Below are 22527 nucleotides of genomic sequence, written 5' to 3'. Positions count from 1 at the left end.
TTTTTTTTTTTTTTTAAAGCTGTCTTTTGGCCCAGTGTGGTGGCTCACATCTGTAATCCCAGCACTTTGGGAGGCTGAGGCTGGAGGGTTGCTTAAGCCCAAGATTTCAAGACTGGCCTAGGCAACATAGCAAGACCCCACCTCCACAAAAAATACAAAAATTAGCCACACATGGTGGTATGCACCTGTGGTCCCAGCTACTCGGGAAGCTGAGGCTGGGGCTGGAGAATTGCTTGAGGCTGCGGTGAGCCATGATCATGCCACTGTACTCCAGCCTGGTTAACGGGGCAAAGCCTCATCTCAAAAAGAATGAAAAAAAAAGTTGTCTTTTTAAAGTACAAAAGTTTTTCATTGTGACAAGTTCCAAGTGATTTTTTTTTCTCTAACAACTCTTTGCCTAACCTGACAGAGATGTTCTCCTACAGCTGCTTCTGAAAGTTTGGTGGCTTCAGCTATTATATTTAGGTCTGATATCCGTTCTGAGTTACTTTATGAGGATATGAGGAAGGGTCTCAAGTCACTTCTTCCACAGATATCTAATTGTCCCAACACCATCTGTTAGACTCTCCTTTTCCCAATTGAAATGTCTTGGCATTTTTGTTGAAAAATCAGATGGCCATGAATACAAGGATTTATTTTAAACTCTGATCTGTTGTTCTTCATACCCTTCCTTACACCACTGTCACACTTTATTTTTGAGACAGAGTTTTGCTCTTGTTGCCCAGGCTGGAGTACAGTGGCACGATCTCAGCTCACTGCAACCTCCACCTCCTGGGTTCAAGCGATTCTCCTGCCTCAGCCTCCCGAGTAGCTGGGATGACAGGCATGGGCCACCACACCCGGCTAATTTTTGTATTTTTAGTAGAGACGGGGTTTCACCGTGTTGGCCAGGCTGGTCTCGAACTCCTGACCTCAGGTGATCCACCCACCTTGGCCTCCCAAAGTGCTGAGATTACATGTGTGAGCCCCCGCGCTCGGCCCCTGCTGGGATCTTAACAGGACCTGCATGGGATCCGTGGGCCCATCTGGGGAGACGGAAATCGTAACAGGAGTCTCGTTCCCAATGAATGTGGGTTGTCTTTCCATTTTTCTCAGCAAATAGCTTCTATTTTCAGTGTATAAATTGTCCGTTTCCCTCACCAGCTGGTTCCTAAGTGCGTGTTCTAGTTTCCATGCTGGTGACTGGAATCTGGGTTTTGTTTGGATAGTTCGTAGTCTGTAGAAAGGTGATGAATCTGTTAACTCTGGATCCCGAGGCCCAGCTGAACTTCCTTTTTCCAGTTGTGTGAGTCCCATAGGCCTTGCTCTGTAGAGGACCCTTGTGCTATGAATAGACACTTTTACTTTTTCCAATGTGTGTGTGTGTGGGTTTTTTTTTAAGCATCTTATGAAACGTCTTGTTCTGCCTTTAGAGGGAACCACGGTCACCCACCATGAACTACGCCACCAGCTTGGGAGGCAGAATAGTGTTCACTGCAAAGATGGCCACATTCTGACCCCGGGCCCTGGGATGTGAGGCCGCACCACCCAGAGAGGTGCCAATTTCAGGTCAGTTCCCCAAAATGGAGTAGCTTGGGTTTTCCAGGTGACCCTAGGGAATCGTATGGTCCTTAAAAGCAGAGGAGGAGTTGCCTTGAGGCATGGAGGACTCAGCCTGCTGTTGCTGGCTTTGAAGGTAGCAGGAAGGGCCACGAGCCAAGAGTGCCTCTTGAAAGGATGGGGGTATGGAACCTCTCCCAGAGCCTCTGCGGGGAACGCAGCCTGCCCACACTTTCCTTTTAGTCCCGTGAGACCCGTGTCAGACTACTGACCTCCAAACTGCAAGATACACTCGTGTTTTGGTTCTTGGGTTGTTTTTTTTTTTTTTTGAGATGGAGTATTGCTGTCACCCAGGCTGGAAGTGCAGTGGTGTGATCTCAGGTCACTGCAACCTCTACCTCCTGGGTTCAGGCAATTCTCTGGTCTCAGCCCCCCAAGTAGCTGGGATGACAGGCATGCGCCACCACACCCAGCTAATTTTTGTATTTTTAGTAGAGACGGGGTTTCGCCATGTTGGCCAGGCTGGTCTTGAACGTCTGACCTCAAGTGATTCACCCTCCTCAGCCTCCCAAAGTGTTGGGATGACAGGTGTGAGCCACCACACCTAGCCTAAACTTGTGTTGTTTTAAATCACTGAGGTGGTGGTGACCTATCCCAGCAGCAATTGGGGCCTAATGCAGACGGCCTTTTCTAGCTGGGGATGCCCCCTTCTCTTTCTGGGTTGCGAGATTCTTTATCAGGAACAGGAATGGGACTTTTGTACTGTGCTTTTCTGCATTGATTGAGATGGATCTTATGGGTGCTTTTTTTTTTTTCTTTTGGAAACAGGCTCTCGCTCTGTCTCCCAGGCTAGAGTGCAGCGGCACGATCTCAGCTCACTGAACTTGCGCCTCCTGGACTTACATGATCCTCTGGTTTCAGCCTTGTGAGTAGCTGAGACCATAACCATACGCTCCCATGCCTGGCTACTTTTTGGTTTCTTTTTATTTTGGTAGAGACAGGGTTTCGCGATATTGCCCAGGCTAGTCTTGAACTCCTGGGCTCAAGCAATCTGCCCACCTCAGCCTCCCAAAGTACTAGGATTACAGACATCTATTTTTGTATTAATGAGGCTTATGACGTTCCCAGGCATCTGTTTTTCTATTAATGAGGCTTATGATCGTAAGTGCTTTGTAGATGTTTAAGCAACCTCACTTTGCTGTGACAAACCCACGTGGTCATGGTGTGTGATGTTGCCAAGTTTGGGTTGCTCATATTTTGTTAAGGATCCTTACATCTGTGTTCATGACGGACACTGGTCTGTGGGGTGGGGGCGGGGATTGTGATGCCTTTCGCCGCCTCTAGCCCCTAGACTCGGGGGAGCGCGTCTTGTCCTCCACGTTCTGAAGATTGTGAATGGTTAGTGTTCCTGACAGTTCACAGCGGCAGCCCTGTGGGCACAGGCTTCCTGTAGGAAAACTTAGGGCTTCTCAATACTATAATTTCTTGTTTCAGGTCTATTCAGATTTTGTTTCTGAGTCAGTTGAAGTGATTTGTGTCCCTCTGGGAGTTTGTCAGCTTCACCTAGTTGGTTGGTTTTCCTAGTATTCCAAGTCCTGTTCATTTCTGTAAGATTGGTAATGATGTCCCCTCTTTCATGCTTTTGGTAGTCAGTCTGGCTAAGAGTTTGACAATTTTGTTGATCTTTTCAAGGAACTTTTGGTTTTCCTGCTTTCTAGTTTACTCATTTCCTCTCTAATCTTTCTTTAGGTTTCATTTGTTCTTCTTTCTAGCTGAAAGTAGAATTCTACTTTTTTTCTTTTTTGAGACCAAGTCTCGCTGTCACTCAGGTTGGAGTGCAATGGCATGATCTTGGCTCATTGCAACCTCTGCCTCCCCTGTTCAAGCAATTCTCCTGCCTCAGCCTCCCCAGTAGCTGGGATTACAGGCGCCTACCACCATGCCCGGCTAATTGTATTTTTAGTAGAGATGGGGTTTCTCCATGTTGGCCAGGCTGGTCTCAAACTCCTGACCTCACGTGATCCACCCACCTCGGCCTCCCAAAGTGCTAGGATTACAGACATGAGCCACTGAGCCCGGCCAAAGCCAACTTTTTTTTTTTTTTAAAGACATAGAGTCTTGCTCTGTCACCCAGGCTGGAGTGCAGTGGCATGATATCAGCTTACTGCAAGTTCCGCCTCCCAGGTTCACACCATTCTCCCACCTCAGCCTCCTGAGTAGCTGGGACAACAGGCATGTGCTGCCACGCCCAGCTAACTTTTTCTATTTTTAATAGAGACGGGGTTTCACCATGTTAGCCAGGATGGTCTCTATCTCCTGACTTCATGATCCGTCCGCCTCAGCCTCCCAAAATGCTGGGATTACAGGCGAGCCACCACGCCCAGCCAAACGTTTTTTATTTGAGACCCCCTTTTATTACATAGGTGGTAAAAGCTATAAATTTCCCTCTAAGCACTGTCAACTCCCATAACTACTGCCTGCCCCACCACCCCTACCATTCAGATCAGACATCAGGGCCAGGCACGGTGGCTCACACTTGGGAGGCAGAGGCGGGTGGATCACCTAAGGTCAGGAGTTCAAGACCAGCCTGGCCAACATGGCGAAATCCCGTCTCTACTAAAACTGCAAAAATTTAGCTGCGCATGGTGGTGGCACCTGTAATCCTAGCTACTCAGGGGGCTGAGGCAAGAGAATCACTTGAGCCCAGGAGGCAGAGGCTACAGTGAGCTGAGACTATGCCATGGCACTCCAGCCTGGGCAGCAGAGATCCTGTCTCAAGAAAATAAAAGATCAGATGTCAGGCATTTGTTGCATCCACAGAGGGCTGTTAAAATTACTTATTGGTTTACAAATGAGCACAGTGTTATAGAATGGAAGCATTTAAGGTTCTGGCCTAAGAATATTTGCTGACAAACAGAACAAACTCTTTGAACTGGGGTAGGGTTAGTGGGAGAAGAAAGCAAGAGAAGGAATATGTGTGTCCTGCCTCCTCACACACACCTGGCTTTGGCGGCATCCCAGAGGGGTGAGTCAGATCAGTGACCCTCTGAGGGGACGGGCAATGCGTGTGGTCTGGAAGTACAGTGCCAGCCTTCCTCTTCAATCCACAAGCCTCGGGCCAGGCTTGCTCCTAGGTCCCCAGGGCCGCTCTGCCTCTCCACTCAGAAGAGCCTGTCTTCACGACCAGATGGCAGAGGGGGTGTGGGCCCCACAGAGTCGCCTCCCTTCACAGCTGCACTGACAGGGCAGTCGGTCAGTCAGTGGATCAGTCACATGTTTCAGAACATGCGGGAGGTGGGCGCAGCATTGTGAATGGACTAAATGCCGCTCAACTGTGCGATTAATTAATTTCTTTGAGATAGGGTCTCTGTGTCCTCCAAGCCAGAAGGCAGTGGCACAAGCAAGGCTCACTGCAGCCTTGAACTCCCGGGCTCAAGCGATCCTCCTGTCTCAGCCGCCTGAGTAGCTAGGACTACAGCTACACACCACCCTGCCCAGGTAACTTTTTTTAAAAAATTATTTATTTATTTTGAGACGGAGTCTTGCTCTGTCGCCCAGGCTGGAGTGCAGTGGCACAATCTCGGCTCACTGCAAGCTCCGCCTCCTGGGTTCACGCCATTCTCCTGCCTCAGCCTCCCAAGTAGCTGGGACTACAGGCGCCCACCACCATGCCCGGCTTTTTTTTTTTTGTATTTTTAGTAGAGACGGGGTTTCACCATGTTGACCAGGATGGTCTCAATCTCCTGACCTCAGGTGATCCACCACCTCGGCCTCCCAGAGTGCTGGGATCACAGGCATGGCCCCGCCCGGCCTCATACATTTTTTCAGTTTCAGATTAGCCCTAGGGGTTGCCTGCCTCTTCCTGCCCTTCCCTCGCAGACCCTCTGCCGCGAGCCACACCCAGAGCCTGGGCAGGACATGTGGCACCCACCCAGCTCTCCTGGGGTCACAGGCCAAGAGTACGCCCCAGCTGGCTGCTTCCCCAGAGGGCGGTGTGTGCTTTCTCAAGCAGAGACGGGGCTGGGGGTGCTGCCGAGCAGGGCACTGCCTGGAGGTCGTGGGATCTGGCCGCCTCCAGGAAGACACGGCCACCTCTCCCTGCCAGGGACCTGAGCAGATCAGACAGGCATGGGCTACAGAGGTGCCGACCGCAGCCGTGGGTCTGACCGTCGCATTGGCACCCAGCCAAGGCCACAGCAAAGGCACCAGCTCATGCCCACAGACAGGAGTCCCGGGGTGACACGATGCAGTGTGCCATCGCAACCCTCGGGATTCCCCAGGAAGACCTGTGGGGGCAGCCTTTGAAGGGACAAGGGTGGGATGGGGCATGGGAATGAGCGTGGTGCCAAGTGCCAGAGGCTCTGGGCAGCTGGGGCAGGGTTTCCTGCAGCCCCAGCCACCCCCATGCTGGGAGCTCGGGACAGGAGACAGCACAGGCACAGCCACAGCAGCCCCTCCAGCTGAGCTGGAAACTTGGTGAGGAGCCCCCACCTGCTTCAGGCACAAACACCGAGCCGCCTTCCCCAGCCCAGGACAGCAGCAGCTGGAGAGCCGTGGCCCTGGTGGGATGGGGTTCTGCTCTGGAAGGGCCCGAGCCCACTCATCCCATGTCAACGCGGATTGTAACGGTGACCTGGGAGCCAGAAAGGTGTCGCTTCCTCTGGGGCGGGGTGGTGGTGGCAAAGGGAAGGAGGAAGAACCCAGGGCACCCCAGGTATCCTCTCTCCTACAGAGCCAGGAAACCCAGGGAGAGAGCGCACCCCCCCCGCCGGGGTCCTGACCTGAAGCATGGGTGGGGGGACTGCAGTGGCTCACGGGGGAGGAGGAGGAAGAAGAGGAAGAAGGCCCGAGGGGAGAGGGGAGGCCTAAAGGCCAGAAGAAAACAGTCTGCAAGTGTAAGTTATGGGAATAAATACTTTTTAAACTTCTCTTATAAATATTCATTAGAACATCCAATAACACAAGCCAAGGGCTGTGAAATTAAGGTTAAATCAAGACTGAATTTCCTGCACGACCAGCAGGAAAGCCAGTTACCTAAAAGAGCCTCATCTTCAAATGCTCTGAAGGTGCAGGGTGGCCTCAGTCCCGGGGCATCTTGAACTCATCCTTCTCCTTGCGCACGGCCCTCATGGTGGTCACGGGGTCTGTCTCACCCGCGTGCTGCTGCACCGTCTTCTCCCTGCAGAGGCCAGCACCGGGCTGCAGGCTGTGCAGAGCCATGCCCACCGCCCACCTGAGCAGCCAGGGCCACTGCAGAGGAAGGTGACTCGTGCTGGCTGTAGCCCAGCCAGCCCTGGGAGGACACGGAGGGCAGGGAGGTGGCAGCCACTCCCCCTCTGACAGGTTCTGAACTCCAGGGTCCAGAAGGACTCACACCCCGGCCAAGGCGCCAGGAAAGGCTGGACCCCCCCCCCAAGAAGAGTGGTGGGGCTCTGCGGCTGCACCTCCTACAGCTCCCCAGGGCAGCCTCAGCCATCTGGGGTCTCAGATGCACCCCGCTGTGTGTGTAGGAGTGGGACTGCCAAAGGGGAGGGGCTGCGCCCACCACTTGCCCTGGGCCCTCACCTCACTCTCATGAAGGGGTTGTAGGTAAACTCCTCTGCCAGGGTGGATGGCACTGTAGGCTCCCCGATGCTGTACTTTTCCTGCAAGAGAAACACGCCGCTTTAATCACAGAAACTTTAAACGATGGCAGACCGGGCATGGGGGCTCACGCCTGTGATCCCAGCACTTTGGGAGGCTAAGGCAGATGGATCACTTGAGCCCTGGGGTTTGAGACCAGCCTGGACAACATGGCGAGACCCCACGTCTACTAAAAATACAAAAAACTAGCTAGGCATGGTGGCGGGCACCTGTGGTCCCAGCTACTCAGGGGGCTGAGATGGGAGGATCCTTTGAGCACAGGTTGAGGCTACAGTGAGCCAAGACTGGGCTACTGCCCTCCAGCCTGTGTGACAGTGACATCAAGTCTCAAAAAAGATGCTTCAGAACACCTGGTAACCTTAGGACACCGCTGGACTGACAAAGGCTGAGAAGGCAAGGTGAGTAGAGGCCGGAGGGTCTGTGCGTGTGGAAGAGGGAAGAGAAGCCAATGTCAAGGATGAGGCGCACATCCACCTTCCCACACCGTCCTGGAGAGGACGACAGGGACAGAGCTTCCTTTTCATTCACGTGGTTTACATTTCACGTTACGGAGGTAATAACAATGCAGGAGACACAAAAGAAACCACCACAGCTGCACCTTCACAGCAAGCGCAGGGAGGAGGGACACGGGAGCCCCCGCAGGCAGGCAGCTGGTCACTTCCACTCGAGACAGAGACGCTTTCCCTTCTGACAACACTGACCAGGGCAGATAGGTGGAGGCGGGGGGAGGAGAATGCAAACCCAGCCGCGGGGCCAACAGTGGGTCTCCCCACAGCCCTGGCCCTTCTACCACAGCCGCATGAGGAGGCCTCCGGGCAGAGCTCTGACAGAAGCTGCTGGCACCCACGCACAGGCTCAAGACCACCGCGGCCTCACTCCCAAGGGTCCCCACCTGCTGTGGGCAGTGGTGTCAATGAGTGACCCTTCAGCTGGTGGAGCTGTACCGAGTGGGGGTCTGGCAGATGCCAAGATGGTTTCTCACTAATCCATTCTTCCCTTCTGGTGAAAAGAATCTGAGAATGTTTTATAATATTCCTTGTGTTCCCACCAACATTCTCAATCCTAAAAAATCTTCCTCTACCTCCTATGAGGAAAGAAAAGTTAACACTTTTAAGGATATCTTTAAAACAAAGGAAGTACAAATTGTCATAAGCTTTTGGGTTACCTATTAAAATGAGTTAATGTTGTAGCTATTTTTTCTACAAAGTATGAAGCATTTAAAGACAAAAATAAGGTCAGTCAGCTGAGCATGGGGGCTCACACCTGTAATCCTAATGCTTTGGGAGGCCGAGGCGGGTGGATCACCTGCGGTCAGGAGTTTGAGACCAACCTGGGCAACACGGTGAAACCCCATCTCTACTAAAATACAAAAAATCAGCTGGGTGTGGTGGCGGGTGCCTGTAATCCCAGCTACTCAAGAGGCTGAGGCAGGAGAATCGCTTGAACCCAGGAGGTGGAGGCTGCAGTGAGCCGAGACCACACCACTATACTCCAGCCTGGGCAGCAGAGCAAGACGCCGTCTGCCAAAGAAGACAGGCCGGGCGCAGTGGCTCAGGCCTGTAATCTCAGCACTTTGGGAGGTCAAGGCAGGTGGATCACCTGAGGTCAGGAGTTTGAGACTAGCCCGGCCAACATGGTGAAACCCCGTCTCTACTAAAAATACAAAACCTAGCTGGACATGGTGGCGCATGCTTGTGATCCCAGCTACTCAGGGGGCTGAGGCAAGAGAATTGCCTGAACCCAGGAGGCAGAGGCTGCAGTAGTGAGCCGAGATCACGCCACTGCACTCCAGCCTGGGTGACAGAGTGAGACTCTGCCTCAAAAAATAAAGAAAAAATAAGATGAGTCCTTGCAGCACAGCTCCGAAGAGCTCTACCTCATGTGGGTTCGGGACTCCAGGGTCCAGAAGGAGTTGAAAACTCTCAATGTCCCTCCTATTGGGATTGGTAAAATGATTTATGGGTGACATCCACGCAATAGTCTATTTTACACCTATTAAAAAGAATGAGGCCGGACGCGGTGGCTCATGCCTGTAATCCCAGCACTTTAGGAGGCCAAGGCAGGAGGATCACTTGAGCCCAGGAGTTCGAGACCAGCCTAAGCAACATGGTGAAACCCCCTCTCTACCAAAAATGCAAAAATTAACCAGGCATGATGGCATAGGCCTGTAATCCCAGCTAGAGGAGGCTGAGGCAGGAGAATCGCCTGAACCCGGGAGGCAGAGGTTGCAGTGAGCCACGATTGTGCCACTGTACTCCAGCCTGGGCGGCAGAGCAAGACACTGTCCCTCCCCAACCAATTTAAAAAAAAAAAAAATCACAGGCTAGGCGCAGTGGCTCACGCCTATAATCCCAGCACTTTGGGATGCTGAGGCGGGCAGATCATGTGGTCAGGAGTTTGAGACCATCCTGGCCAACATGGTGAAACCCCGTCTCTACTAAAAATACAAAAATTACCCAGGCATGGTGGCACATGCCTGTAATTCCAGCTACTTGGGAGGCTGAGGCATGAGAATCGCTTGAACCTGGGAGGCAGAGGTTGCAGTGAGCCGAGATCACGCCCCTGCACTCCAGCCTGGGCAATAAGAGCAAAACGCTGTCCAAAAAAAAAAAAATACAAATTGTCAAAATCAGGAATAAAGCAAGAATATCATTCCAGATCCAGCAGACATTTGGCGGGTGGGAATTCATACTGATCTAAATTTTAAAACTATACTAATTCCAAAAAGAAAATACAGGCAAATTTTTTGACCTTGGGAGAAGCAAAGATTTCTTAGATGGAAGACAAAGAATGAACCATAAAAGAATCTATTAGACTTCATTAAAATTAAAAATGTTTGCTCAAAACACACTGCTAAGAAAACCAGAGGCTGCAGAATGGGAGGAGCCAGGCAGGAGGCTGCGTCTCACCAGGGATGGGGCTCCAGCACCTCCTTCCAAAAGGCTGGCTCCACTGCCTGCGTGCTGGGAGGACCCGGACCAGCCAGCGCGCCCACGCCTTCCTGGCAGGAAAGCGAACACCACAAGCACCAGGGAAGGGGAGTTTGGCAGCCTCTTTAAAAGTCAAACACATCTCCCGTCCAGCCTGGCCACTCCCTTCTCCTGGGTGTTCACACGCGGGGTTGGGGGCAGCAGCTGGGATGTCCGTCCCTCCAAACGCATGCTGAAATCTGATCCCCAATTAACGGAGGTGTGTGGATGGGGGTCCCCTGGGAGTGGCTGCCCTGCTCCAAGTGTGAGTTGTTGCTGTTAGCTCCCACAGGAACTGGTGGCTTAAGAGAACCTTGTGCCCCCACTCTTTCCTTCCTCTGACCACATGCTTCGCACCACCAGCTCCTTTCCCCTTCTGTCATGAGCAGCAGCAGCCTGCGGCCTCGCCAGGTGCAGACGCCCAGGCCATGCTGCTTACAGCCTGCACAGCCATGAGCCACATAAACCTCCTTTTGTAAGTCACCCAGCCTCAAGTATTCCTTTATAGCAACACCGCACAGACTAAGACACCAAGGAAATTAAAATATGCATCCGCTGTGTTTCCAACTAGTATCAACAAATAATCACGACCAGAAGTGCTTAGTGATCATGTAATAACACGTGCAAGACCTTGAACACACAAATTCCAAAACACTGCTGAGAAAAGCTAAAGACCTTAATAAATAGAAAGTTCACAGAAACAATGTTAAGATCTCAGTTCTCTCCAAATCAGTTATCACAACAGTCCCAATCAAAAGCCAAGCCAGCTTTCTTGGTAGAAGCTCACAAGATGATTCTAAAAACGGAAATGCAAAAGGCTTAAAACAACTAAAACCATTTTGAAAAAGAACATTGGAGAATTTACACTACTGATGTCAAGACAGCACAGAGCTAGAATCATCAAGATGCTGTGCTCGGACACCGTGGCAAGTCATACAGACCAACGAGACAGAGCAGAGACCAGAAGCAGACTCGGGCATAGAGGGTCCATTCTCTTTAGAAAGGTGCCAAGACAATCCAGGGAGGCAAGGACAGTCCTTCGACAGACAGCACTAAACACGTCAGGATCACACTGTGAGAGGTGAACCTCTACCCTCACCCTCGCAGGACACACAAACACAAACACCATCTTGAAAGGACACATTGTAAATTGTAAATACACAAGCCAAGACTTTAAAACTTCTAGGAAGAAACACAGGAGAAAGTCTTTGTGAGCTAGGGGTACGCGAAGATTTCTTAGCAAGGGCACGAGAAACATAAAAAATAAAAACGAGTGGTCGGCGCGGCGGCTCACGCCTGTAATCCCAGCACTTCGGGAGCCCAAGGCGGGCGGATCACCTGAGGTTGAGAGTTCGAGTCCAGCCTGATCAACATGGAGAAACCCCATCTCTATTAAAAATACAAAATTAGCTGGGTGTGGTGGCGGGTGCCTGTAATCCCAGCTGCTCAGAAGGCTGAGCCAGGAGAATCACTTGAACCCGGGAGGTGGATGTTGTGGTGAGCTGAGGTCGCACCACTGCGCTCCAGCCTGGGCAACAAGAGTGAAACTCCATCTCAAGAAAGAAAGAAAGAAAAGAAAGAAATGAATAAATTGAACTTCACCAAAACTATAAACTATTTTCCAAAAGACAATGTTAAGAAAATGAAAAGGCAAGCCAGGAGCTGGGAGAGAAAAACATCTTTTAAATATGTATCTTCCAGATGATATAAGGAACTCTTACAAGAGCAACCCAACAGGCCAAACCCAATATTTAAAATAGACAAAAGATTGAACATAAACTTAACAAGAAGGCATCCAAAGGCCAACACACACATGAAAAGATGGTCAACCCCATTCGTCATGGGGAAATACACATCTTAAAGGCAGTGAGACACCACCACATGCAAGTTAGAATGGCAAACATTAAAGAGACCAGCGACCCAGTGCAGTGCGGGCACAGTGTGGAGCCCTGGAACTCACACACTGGTGGTGGACTGCAGAGCGGTACAACCATTTTGGAAAACGGTTCATACATTTAACCACACAACACAGCAATTCCACTCTTAGGTAGGTACCCAAGAGCAATAAAAACATACCCACAAAAAGACTTGTACACAAACATTCCTAGCAGCTTTATTCAAATAGTAAGACACTGGAAACAAACGAATGGATAAAACAATGATAGCATTTCCACACGATGGGCTACTAAGAAGCAAAGAGCATGGCTGACCCTCACCAACTTCGGCGGGGCCAAGAATGCCACAGAGATGACAGAACAATGTGCTTCTCTTCATGGGAAACTCTAGAAAGTGACCTGAGGTCAGAGCAGAGCAACAGCTAGCGGGGACGCCACATGGGAGGGGCACAGGAGCCTTTGGGGTAGTGGAAAGTTCTACATCTGGACTGTGGAGGGGATTACACAGGTGCAAACATCAACATTCCTCAAACTGCAACCTGCCCACTCAAAAGAGACACACGGGTCAGGCGCAGTGAGTGGCTCACGCCTGTAATCCCAACACTTTGGGAGGCCGAGGCGGGCGGATTACCTGAAGTCAGGAGTTCAAGACCAGCCTGGCCAACATGGCAAAACCCCATCTCTACTGAAAATAGAAAAGTTAGCTGGGCATGTTGGCTGGCACCTGTAATCTCAGCTACTTGAGAGGCTGACGCAGGAAGACTTTTTTTTTTTTTTGAGACAATGTCTCGCTCTGTCGCCAGGCTGGAGTGCAGTGGCATGATCTCTGCTCACTGCAACCTCTGCGTCCTGGGTTCAAGCGATTCTCCTGCCTCAGCCTCCCAAGTAGCTGGGACTATAGGCACACACCACCACGTCCACCTAATTTTTTGTATTTTTAGTAGAGATGGGGTTTCACCATGTTGGCCAGGATGGTCTCGATCTCCTGACCTTGTGATTCACCCACCTTGGCCTCCCAAGGTGCTGGGATTACAGGAGTGAGCCACCATGCCCGGCCAGCAGGGAGAATTTCTTGAACCCAGGAGGTGGTGGTTGCAGTGAGCCGAGATTATGCCACTGTACTCCAGCCTGGCCGACAGAAGGAGACTCCGTCACACACACACACACACACAAAATGAATATTTATGATTCTTCTGATTTAGAGTTTGAATTTTTATGAATATTATAAAATAACAAACCTCTAAATTGAAAAAGATGCTCAACAAAAACAAGTGATTTACTTAAAACAATAAACCTGTTCAAGGCAGCGACTCTCCACTCAGCAGAGGGAAGCCACGCCTGAGACCACCAGGTGTGTGCGCTTCTGACAGCATTTCCAGTGAATTCGGGGAAATACTCCTGGAGAGCCCCTCCTGCTACTGCAGTCTCTGGCCCAGCTGGCCTGGGCTATGCCATGGAGGCTCACCTGGGGCCATCATGGAGCTAAGAGTCCTTTGGACACAGAGCCACGTTCTGTGGCCTGGAGAGCCAGCGGAGCCACATGGTGCCAGCCTGACCCCACTGCTCAGAATATGGGAACAGGCTGGGCACCTGTTAGACATGCAGCGTCTGAGGCAGAAGAATCTCAACAGAACCCCTGGGTTCGCCGTGCAGGGCGAGCTGGGCCACACTGGCCGGAATCCCAGGCCTGCTCTCTGGGCTCGGAAGTGTGACTGTCCACCCACACTGGTGACCCCACCGTGCACAGTAGCCCTGAGCAGCCCACAGGAAAGCACTGCACAGTGACAGCCCCACTCACCTTGGCCCAGGCCAGCTTCTCCTGGATGGCGGCATTGCCGGGCTCCACGTGGCGTGCAAACTTGAGGTTGTTGATGGTGTACTCATGGCCACAGTAGACTCTCTGAGGAGACAGGCAACAGTTGAGCTCAGAAGGCTGTTACCACCCGTGGAAGTGCTCAGGGACGGGACCTGGACCCTCCCAGGGGGGTGTCCAGTGAGTGGGTGCCAGAAGGGAGAGCAGGCCCGCCCTGGGTGAGGCCCTCCAAACCCCGGCCCACTGGGAGGCGCTGCCTACTGTGTCTGGGGGCAGCCGGCCCAAGACCTCCAGCAGAGCTTTACACATCTCATCCGCAGTCCCTTCATAGAACTTCCCGCAGCCAGCCACAAACAAGGTGTCACCTGGAAACAAGGACAGCCATGAGGTGGGGGCCACTCGAGGCTGGTGGCTGGGACTCAGGAGGGGGCCAGAAGCAGGGTGACACTCACCAGCAAGGCCCAGGCCCTGAACCCTGGCTGCCTTCCAGCCACGGCTGCCCAGACTCAGCACCCTGCATTCTGGCTCCCACACCTCCTTCCAAGTCTCAGCTGACAGTGCCAACCACCTGACTGGCCGTGCAGACCCGAAACCCAAGTCACTCCTCCCTCCCAGCCCCCAGTCCCACCAACTGTGGCTCTGAGACTCTCACAAACCCAGCCCTCTCCCCGAACACCCAGCAGCCCCTCTCAGGCCCGTGCCTGGCTCCTGTCTTCCCTTGGCCCCAGCAGCCAGCGCCACCCTGTGACCAAGGTCTCACCACCCTGGCTGAGCTGACCGGGACCACCTCTCACCCACAGCGGGGTATGCGGCCCGAGTGTGGCTCTGGGCCACCAGGAGGCCTCCCGGCCGTGCAAGTCCCACACCGAGTCACCGGGTGAAACGCCGCATTGTGAGGCCAGTCGGGACCAGATGACAGTAACAAGCATGGGAGGCAGTCCCTGCCCCCAGCAGCCTCCACACCGCCTTGAAGGTTGCAGCCATGAAGGGCCCGGCCTACAGTGGGGCCGTCCCCTGGCCATATGACTTCCAGAGGTGCCTCCACGGGTCTGCAACAACTCTGGGAGGCAGGCAGGGCCCCTAGACTGGCACAGATCCCCGAGTCCACACTACGGCATCGAGAACACAGCCCCAGGGCTGAGCCACCTCTCACCCTGCCAGAAGAAACTGACTCCTTTCCTGTGGAATCCACGAGGACCCCAGCTGTCCAGCAGTCTCTGCCAGCACAGCCCTTGCTGCAGGCGTCACTTCCTTCCAGACCACGATCCAAACCCGTCGGAGAAAGAAACGGCCAGCCCCACCACGAGGCTCCCAGCACCCACCCCTGGGTCCTCACAGCGGCACAGAAAGCCACGAAGCTGCCCCCGTGAGCCTGCCTGGCAGGAGACACAGGGTCTTCACAAAGAACCACGGCCCCCCACACCCAAACACGCACCTGTGAACACAGCAGGGGGCTCCGAGCCACCAGGCTTGCTCACGAAGTAACAGATGTGACCTGAAGTGTGGCATGGCGTCGCCAGGCACTTGACGTTGAGAGACCCCACCTTAAATAAAGCAAGCGACAGCATGTGCTCCCAGACACCCTGGAGAGCGTCGCCCGGGGTCACGGTGCGCAGCCTGGGCCCTCCGGGGCCGCCTCAGCTCCGAGGGAAATGCCTGTGAAGGTTGGGCAGGCGCTCCCCGCCACGGGACTGGGGGACTCACTCCATGGGTGCGCCCCAAGTGCAGGGCCACCCTGGAACGAGAGCGCTTGCATGTCAACAACCAAGGGGCTTGTTTTCTCCTTCAAAACAGCCGAATCCACGCTCGGCATGTGGCTAGGAAAGATGGCTTTCCTTCCCACACGTGGCCTTTTGTTTTCCTCTGTCCCCATCTGCCCCAATTCTTTACTTCAAAAATGTTCACACCTTCAAAAAGGCTGAAGACCCCCTCACAGCGCCCTCCCGCCTGTGTGCTGCGCTCTCGAACCGAGACCCCACCCACGTGGCCCACGCCCCAGGGTCTCGGAGCCCTGCTTCACAGCCCCGCACACAGCCATGTTTTGCACACTCCTGTCCTTGTGCCTAGACAGAGAAGACCATCCATGCTACCGCAGAGGACCACTGAGAGCACTCCCGGGTCACCGGGTTAGGGAGCAGAGAGAACGCAGGGAGGGCCCCCCACTGCTCCTGGCAGGGCCACGCTGGGGCACCTCCAGGGCTCACTCCTTACCTGCAGTGTGGACAGGTGAGTGATTTTGTGAGTCAGGGCCCCGATACGGTCGTCACCACCATAAACCTTCAGTCCCGACTGCAGCTTGACCAGTTTCTCATTCCCGCCAGCATGATCCCTGGAAGTCAAACGGGAGACCTGGGCTGCCTGCTGCTTTTAAACCCTGGTCAAACAGGATGCTTATTTTGCACACACAAAGGAAGCCGAGGAAGCAAATCACAGACACCTGGATGATCCTGTGGCCTGGGTTCCGAGCGTGGGGGCCTGGGGTTATCACCTGGACGTCTTTACAAAGCACCACCTGGTTCCCACCCCCACGTCCTGGTGCAGTGGGTCTGGGGAGGGCCTGGGGGTGGGGTTTTTTAATTTTTGAAAGCCCCCAGCTGATCCTGATGTGCTGCCCAGTTTGTGACCCGACATTCTGGCAGAAGATCAAACTGTTCAGCATGGGAATCACCTGGGGTGCGTCTGGGATGAGCAGCTGGCCCGAGGCGGTCTGTCTACAGGGGAGGCCAGCCTGGGTCAGCCTTCTGATGCGCAGCAGATGGAGATGCCTCCTGCGCGCCCAGGTTTGCCCAGGAGAACCTGCCTGACCTGCATTTCAGACAGGGGCCGTCGCAGGGGCCCTTCCCGGGCCCCACATGACATCAGACTCCTTCATGTGCCTCCCATGAAAACACCAGCGACCACGCCAGAAACCACCCGCCCTGGCACCGCTGGGCCCCAAGATAACAGGGTGGAGTGGTGGCCGCAGCGCTCTGCCCCTCCCACCCTTCAGGAGGGCATGGCACACAGGCCTCAGTCTGCCCATCACCACCCACCACCAGTGAGCAAACCCCACCCCGCTGACGCCAGGGCCTGGCTTAGGACTGCACGTGCGGCATGAAGGTCAGCGGGGCCGGGAGCTCAAAAGCACCACAGTGTTGGAAAGAGACGGCTGCAGCGAGGCCGGGAGAGGCAAGGAGCTGCAACAAGCTGTGATGCGCCAGGCAGCCACACGGAGGCCACTACCAGGGTTCCCTGGAGGAGGCACGGTGGCAGCAGGGGCCTCGCACGACAGGCAGGCGAATGTGCTGAGAGACAGCAGCTCAGCCACACAGGATAAGGGCCAGGGAGGCTGCCAGCACCGCCCCTGGAGCCCAGGTCCCTGCATGGACACCTCTGATGACCCCGCCGAGGCTTGTGAGGCCCGACTCACAGAGCCTGAGACTCTCCAGGCCTGAGTCTGGCTGTGTGTGAACCGTGATGCTTCCATCAAACTCTGGCCAAGCCACCAGCATGGCGCTCCCACCACCAAGAAGACGACAAAAGGCTTCATTTCACCCCAACACAGAGGCTGGGGAAGTCATAGTTCAGAGGCCCTAAACCAGTGCCAGACAGGCCCCAGCTCAGGAGAAAAGTGCCGGCTGCCCTCGGGTGCTTGCTTGGCAAAAAGAAGAAAGAGTCAAACACTTTTTCTAGCTTTGAAGAGCCTCAGAAATTTCCAAAAGCCAAACAAGGGCCTTGAGCAGGCAATGCCAGCCCTAGAACCCAGACACAGCGCTTTATTCATCTATTTTCAAAAATTTTCAAAAACCCAACCTCTCCAGATATGGCTGCTTGTCTTTTCTTTTTCTGAGACGGAGTCTCGCTCTGCCACCCAGGCTGGAGTGCAGTGGCGCGATCTCGTCTCACTGCAACCTCCGCCTCCAGGGTTCAAGTGATTCTCCCACTTCAGCCTCCCGAGTAGCTGAGATTACAGGCTCCTGCCATCACGCCCAGCTAATTTTTGTATTTTCAGTAGAGACTGGGTTTCACCACGTTGGCCAGGCTGGTCCTGACCTCAAGTGACCCACCCACCTCAGCCTACCAAAATGCTGGGATTATAGGCATAAGCCACTGTGCCCGGCCAGCTGCTTGTTTTTTTTTTCTTTGTTTTTTGTTTTTCTTTTTTTATAAAACTCACCTGTAAAGTCATTTCCTCCCCAACATTGAGGCCAACGTGCCAGGGCACAAGCCCGCGTGGCCCAGGAGAGAGCAGGGGGGTGGAGCCTGAGGGTAAGGCTGTAGCCTTCTCCCCTCACCCTGCAGGCCTCGGGGCCTCGCAGTCACTGCAGCACCAGACTCGCCCCTTGGGGGCAACAGTGAGCCCCGCGTCTTTTCAGAAGTCTGCTGGGGGCCTATCCTCACACAGCAGACAGAGCTGTGGGGGGAGACAGGTCTTGATGTCCCTAAATCCACGAGGGCGAGAAGTGAACCAGGTCCCGCACCCCTAGGCAAGACCCGGGCCCCCGTGGCGCCGGCACTTACCAGTGGTGGTGGGTGGTGAGCACTGTGGTCAGTTTCACCCCATGCTTTCTCGCCGCGTCCACGACCTGCAGTGACCCCAGGGCAGGACAAAGGCCCGTCACACTCCCAGGCCTGGCTCTCCCGCCTACACAGCACGGTGCCTAGTGGAACCCAGGACATGCCAGGAGGGGCCGCTGACATGGCCCGTCCTGACCCTGCCGGCTTGCCCTGCTCCAGCAGAGCCAGTGAAAGCACCTTCTCCTTCCTGCTCAGACTGACTCTTGCAACTACCTACGACTGCTCCAAGCCCCTCTAGCTCTGAGGGCACCACCCCCAGAGGCAGCATGCAGGGGCAGAAAGCCTCCAAGAAGAGCCAAGTGCCCGGGATTTTACAGCACAGCGTTTTCTGTGTCACTGCCTCTTGCCTCCACGCTTCTTGGGGCCCTGTAACAGAGTGGCTGGTGACTAATTTCCATTTAGCTTAGGCAAAATTGCAAGGACACTGCGGTTAGGAAACCCATCGGGGGTGAGAACTCCGAGCTGGATGATGAGGGCAGAGAGCCGGGCACAGCCTTGCGCACCTTCTGGGGCTGCACCGGGTCCACGATGGCAGCCTCCTTGGTCTCATCATCCATGACCAGGTACATGTAGTTGTCGGTCAGGGCAGGAAGCACCTCCACCTTCATGGTGCCCTCGTCCACGGTCAGATTCTTCCGCAAATCTGTGTGGTGGTGGAGAACTCCCAGCAGGGCTGGACCTGCAGACACAGAGCACAACTCAGTTGGTGTCCGCGCCAGGCCCTCCACGACAGGATGCACAAAATGCAGTGCTTCCCAGCCTTTCTAGGTTCCTTTGAAAGGGAATATCCTGGCCAGGTACGGTGGTTCTTTTTTTTTTTTTTTTGAGACGGTGTCTCGCTCTGTTGCCCAGGCTGGAGTGCAGTGGTGTGATCTCGGCTCACTGCAAGCTCCACCTCCCAGGTTCACGCCATTTTCCTGCCTCAGCCTCCTGAGTAGCTGGGGCTACAGGCGCCCGCCACCACGCCTGGATAATTTTTTGTATTTTTAGCAGAGAGGGGGTTTCACCGTGTTAGCCAGGATGGTCTCGATCTCCTGACCTCATGATCCGCCCACCTCGGCCTCTCAAAGTGCTGGGATTACAGGCGTGAGCCACCACGCCTGGCCAATACAGTGGTTCTTGCTGGGAATCCCAGCGCTTTAAGAGACTGAGGTGGGAGGACTGCTTGAGGGCAGGAGTTTGAAACCAGCCTGGGCAACATAGGAAGACCTTGTCTCTACAAATTTAAAACTTAGCCAGGCCTGGTGGTGCGTGCCTGTAGTCCCAGCTACTCTGGAGGTTTAAGCCCAGGAGTTTCAGGCTGCAGTGACCTATGACTGTGCCACTGCACTCCAGCCTGGGTGACAAAACAAGAACCTGTTAATAAAAAAAAAAAGAAAAGAAAATGAAAAGAAAGAAAAAGAAAAAAAAAGAACCAAAAGGAATATCTTCATATATCCCTAAGGAAAACATAGGAACTGACTCACATTCATGGAAATCAACTGTTTCAGACTTATGATCTCTATTTTCTTTTTTGAGAACTCTAAAAGGACAGGATGGCCAGCTTGTGACTGTGAGGCAAACCGCCGCTAGTTCTGGGGTATTCGCAGCCCGGACTTGGACAGAACATGAAGAAGGGAACACAGACGGGGGGTGCCCCAGCCTGGCCATCTGCCCTCCAGCAAGCTGTGTTGCCACCACTGACTAAGCGAGCCTGCGTTCCATGCAGTTATAGCCCTTCTCAGCCTCTGGCCAGAAAGAACCAATACTTGATGGCAGGCTGAGGCAGGAGAATCGCTTAAACCTGGGAGGTGGAAGTTGCACTGAGCCAAGCTTGCCCCACTGTAATCCAGCCTGGGCGACAGAGTGAGACTGTCTCAGAAAAAAACAATACTTGCTCTTGAACAGCACGAATGTGAGATGTGCACAAGAATCAGCAGTTCCTTTGAGACGGAAAGCCGGCCACAACTGCGCCAGATTCAAGTGTGGAGGATACAAAACCACCATCCAAGGGCCGGGCGCGGTGGCTCAAGCCTGTAATCCCAGCACTTTGGGAGGCCGAGACGGGTGGATCACGAGGTCTGGAGATCGAGACCATCCCGGTCTACACGGTGAAACCCTGTCTCTACTAAAAAAATACAAAAAAAAAAAACTAGCCGGGCGAGATGGCGGGCGCCTGTAGTCCCAGTTACTCGGGAGGCTGAGGCAGGATAATGGCGTAAACTCGGGAGGCGGAGCTTGCAGTGAGCCGAGATCGCGCCACTGCACTCCAGCCTGGGTGACAGAGTGAGACTCTGTCTCAAAAAAAAAAAAAAAAAAAAAAACACCATCCAACTGACCCAAAGGACTCTGCCACAGAGGCCCAGGAGGTGGGAGGAGTGGATGGCCAAGGGACAAAAGTGTCTACCACCCAGTTGACCAACGCAAAAGTATTTTCAGCAATGAAACTCCTACTAAATCTAAAAATACATGGGGGCCTCAACAATACCTTCAGTTCCGCTCTACAGGGGGAAAAAACCACAGAAGGAGGCAGGGGACAGTGCAATCCTGGGATAGGTGCCAGGGCAGGGGCTTCTCCCAAAAGGGATCCAGAAATGGGCAGCACCTCCAACTGACAGACACACACACGTCTCCAGGGCCCATCTAAATGGGGAATCCGACCTTATTTCCACAGCCAGAGAAACTGCCCAAACTATAGTTTCACTGTACAAAGATATCCTATCACCCGTCTGACAATCAGCCGGGCATTTTCCAGATCATTCTCCTCAGGTACAATATACTGAGATTTCTATATAAGCAGCTTCCTGCGATATTCCCCTTCCCCTTAGCCTCAGTACCACCCCAGCCCAAGGAGCACACCAAGCAGAGTGTGGGTGCTGGGGGCTGCAGGTGGGGTGCAGAAGGGCTGCGACAGGATTCCCTGAGTGCCAGGGCATCCTCCTGGAAAGGAGCTCCATTGATACTAGCAGAACATTACAAACAAAAATATTGCCCATGGGCGATGGCCATGCCTGTCATCCCAGCGCTTTGGGAGGCCGAGGCAGGTGGATCACTTTTGAGGTCAGGAGTTAGAGACCAGCCTGGCCAACATGGTGAAACCCCATCTCTACTCAAATACAAAAATTAGCCGGGCGTGTTGGCGAGTGCCTGTAGTCCCAGCGACTCAGGAGGCTGAAGCAGCAGACTCGCTTGAGCCTGGGAGGCACAGGTTGCAGTGAGCCAAGATTGGCCACTGCACTGCCTCACAACTGGTGCTCAGCCTCCCATGGGGACCATCACAGCCTCCTAAAGAAGCTGACAACCCATGGAGGTGCCTTTATTTCTGAGGAAAGACGCAGCTGGTGCTAGCACCAGCAGAAACCTTATTCCCTTTCCCTATCACTCAGCCCAACACTGCCTGGAAATGTTCCCGGCTCGCTGTTTTGTAACTGTAATACTTTGTACAAACAGGCCAAGGACCTGCAGCTTGGGGCCTGGGCCAAGTCCAGAAATGTGTGGTTTGGCCCACAAAAAAAAAAAAATTTTTTTTTTTTTGAGATATGGTCTCACTCTGTCCCCTAGGCTACAGTGCAGTGGTGCGATCACGGGTCACTGCAGCCTCGAACTCCTGGACTCAAGCGATCCTCCCACCTCAGCCACCAAAGTGACTGAGACTACAGTTGGGTCTCACCACGCCCGGCTGATTTTGTTTAGTTTTTATAGAGATGAGGTCTCAACATGTTGACAGGCTGGTCTGGAACTCCTGGACTCAAGGGATCCTCCCGCCTCGGCTTCCCAAAGTGCTGGGATGACAGGCGTGCCTCACTGCACTTCTTTTTTAAATCAGGAAGTTTCACAGCATCTTGCTTCCCTTGAACTGGGCGGCACTAAATACGGGGGCTGGGGGCTCCCTTAGAATGAGGCAGGCACGCCCTGCCGATGCACACAGTCCCGCTGGAACTCTCTGCCTGGGCCCTTATGAATTTCCCTAACGTCCCTAAAACGGTAATTCTGAGGACCTCTAAATCCCTGTCCGTTCCTCAGCAATGGTGACATCTTACCCCCTGCAGAGCCTTGACAGCTTTTGGCGAGATCTGGAAACCGCCAGGGACGCCTCCCTGCCCGCGCCTCCGCCCGCCCAGTGCCCTGCGCT

At 53.7% G+C, this 22527-nt stretch overlaps 1 protein-coding gene across 4 annotated transcripts in view; it reads right to left on the bottom strand.

Annotated features, from left to right (window-relative positions):
- Positions 1–22527, bottom strand: part of HAGH (hydroxyacylglutathione hydrolase) — a 30585-nt gene that overhangs the window by 6889 nt on the left and 1169 nt on the right. The window contains exons 1-8 of one of the 4 annotated variants that reach the window (XM_011957455.1): positions 18920–19103; positions 18360–18424; positions 16071–16188; positions 15295–15403; positions 14121–14224; positions 13845–13946; positions 7105–7184; positions 6574–6718 (exon numbers count right to left, since the gene is read on the bottom strand). In XM_011957455.1, the coding sequence (XP_011812845.1) occupies positions 6619–6718; positions 7105–7184; positions 13845–13946; positions 14121–14224; positions 15295–15403; positions 16071–16188; positions 18360–18424; positions 18920–19024 (783 nt within the window). In that variant the 5' untranslated portion in view covers positions 19025–19103 and the 3' untranslated portion in view covers positions 6574–6618. Of the gene's footprint in view, positions 1–6439; positions 6790–7104; positions 7185–13844; positions 13947–14120; positions 14225–15294; positions 15404–16070; positions 16189–18359; positions 18425–18919; positions 19104–22527 lie in introns of those variants that run through there. The other 3 variants (XM_011957458.1, XM_011957454.1, XM_011957457.1) reach the window with 3 other exon arrangements.

The sequence above is a fragment of the Colobus angolensis genome, unplaced genomic scaffold (genome assembly GCF_000951035.1).
Source record: "Colobus angolensis palliatus isolate OR3802 unplaced genomic scaffold, Cang.pa_1.0 Scaffold443, whole genome shotgun sequence".
In the NCBI taxonomy this organism is placed as follows: Eukaryota; Metazoa; Chordata; class Mammalia; order Primates; family Cercopithecidae; genus Colobus; species Colobus angolensis.
This window is presented reverse-complemented; position numbering and strand designations above follow the sequence as displayed.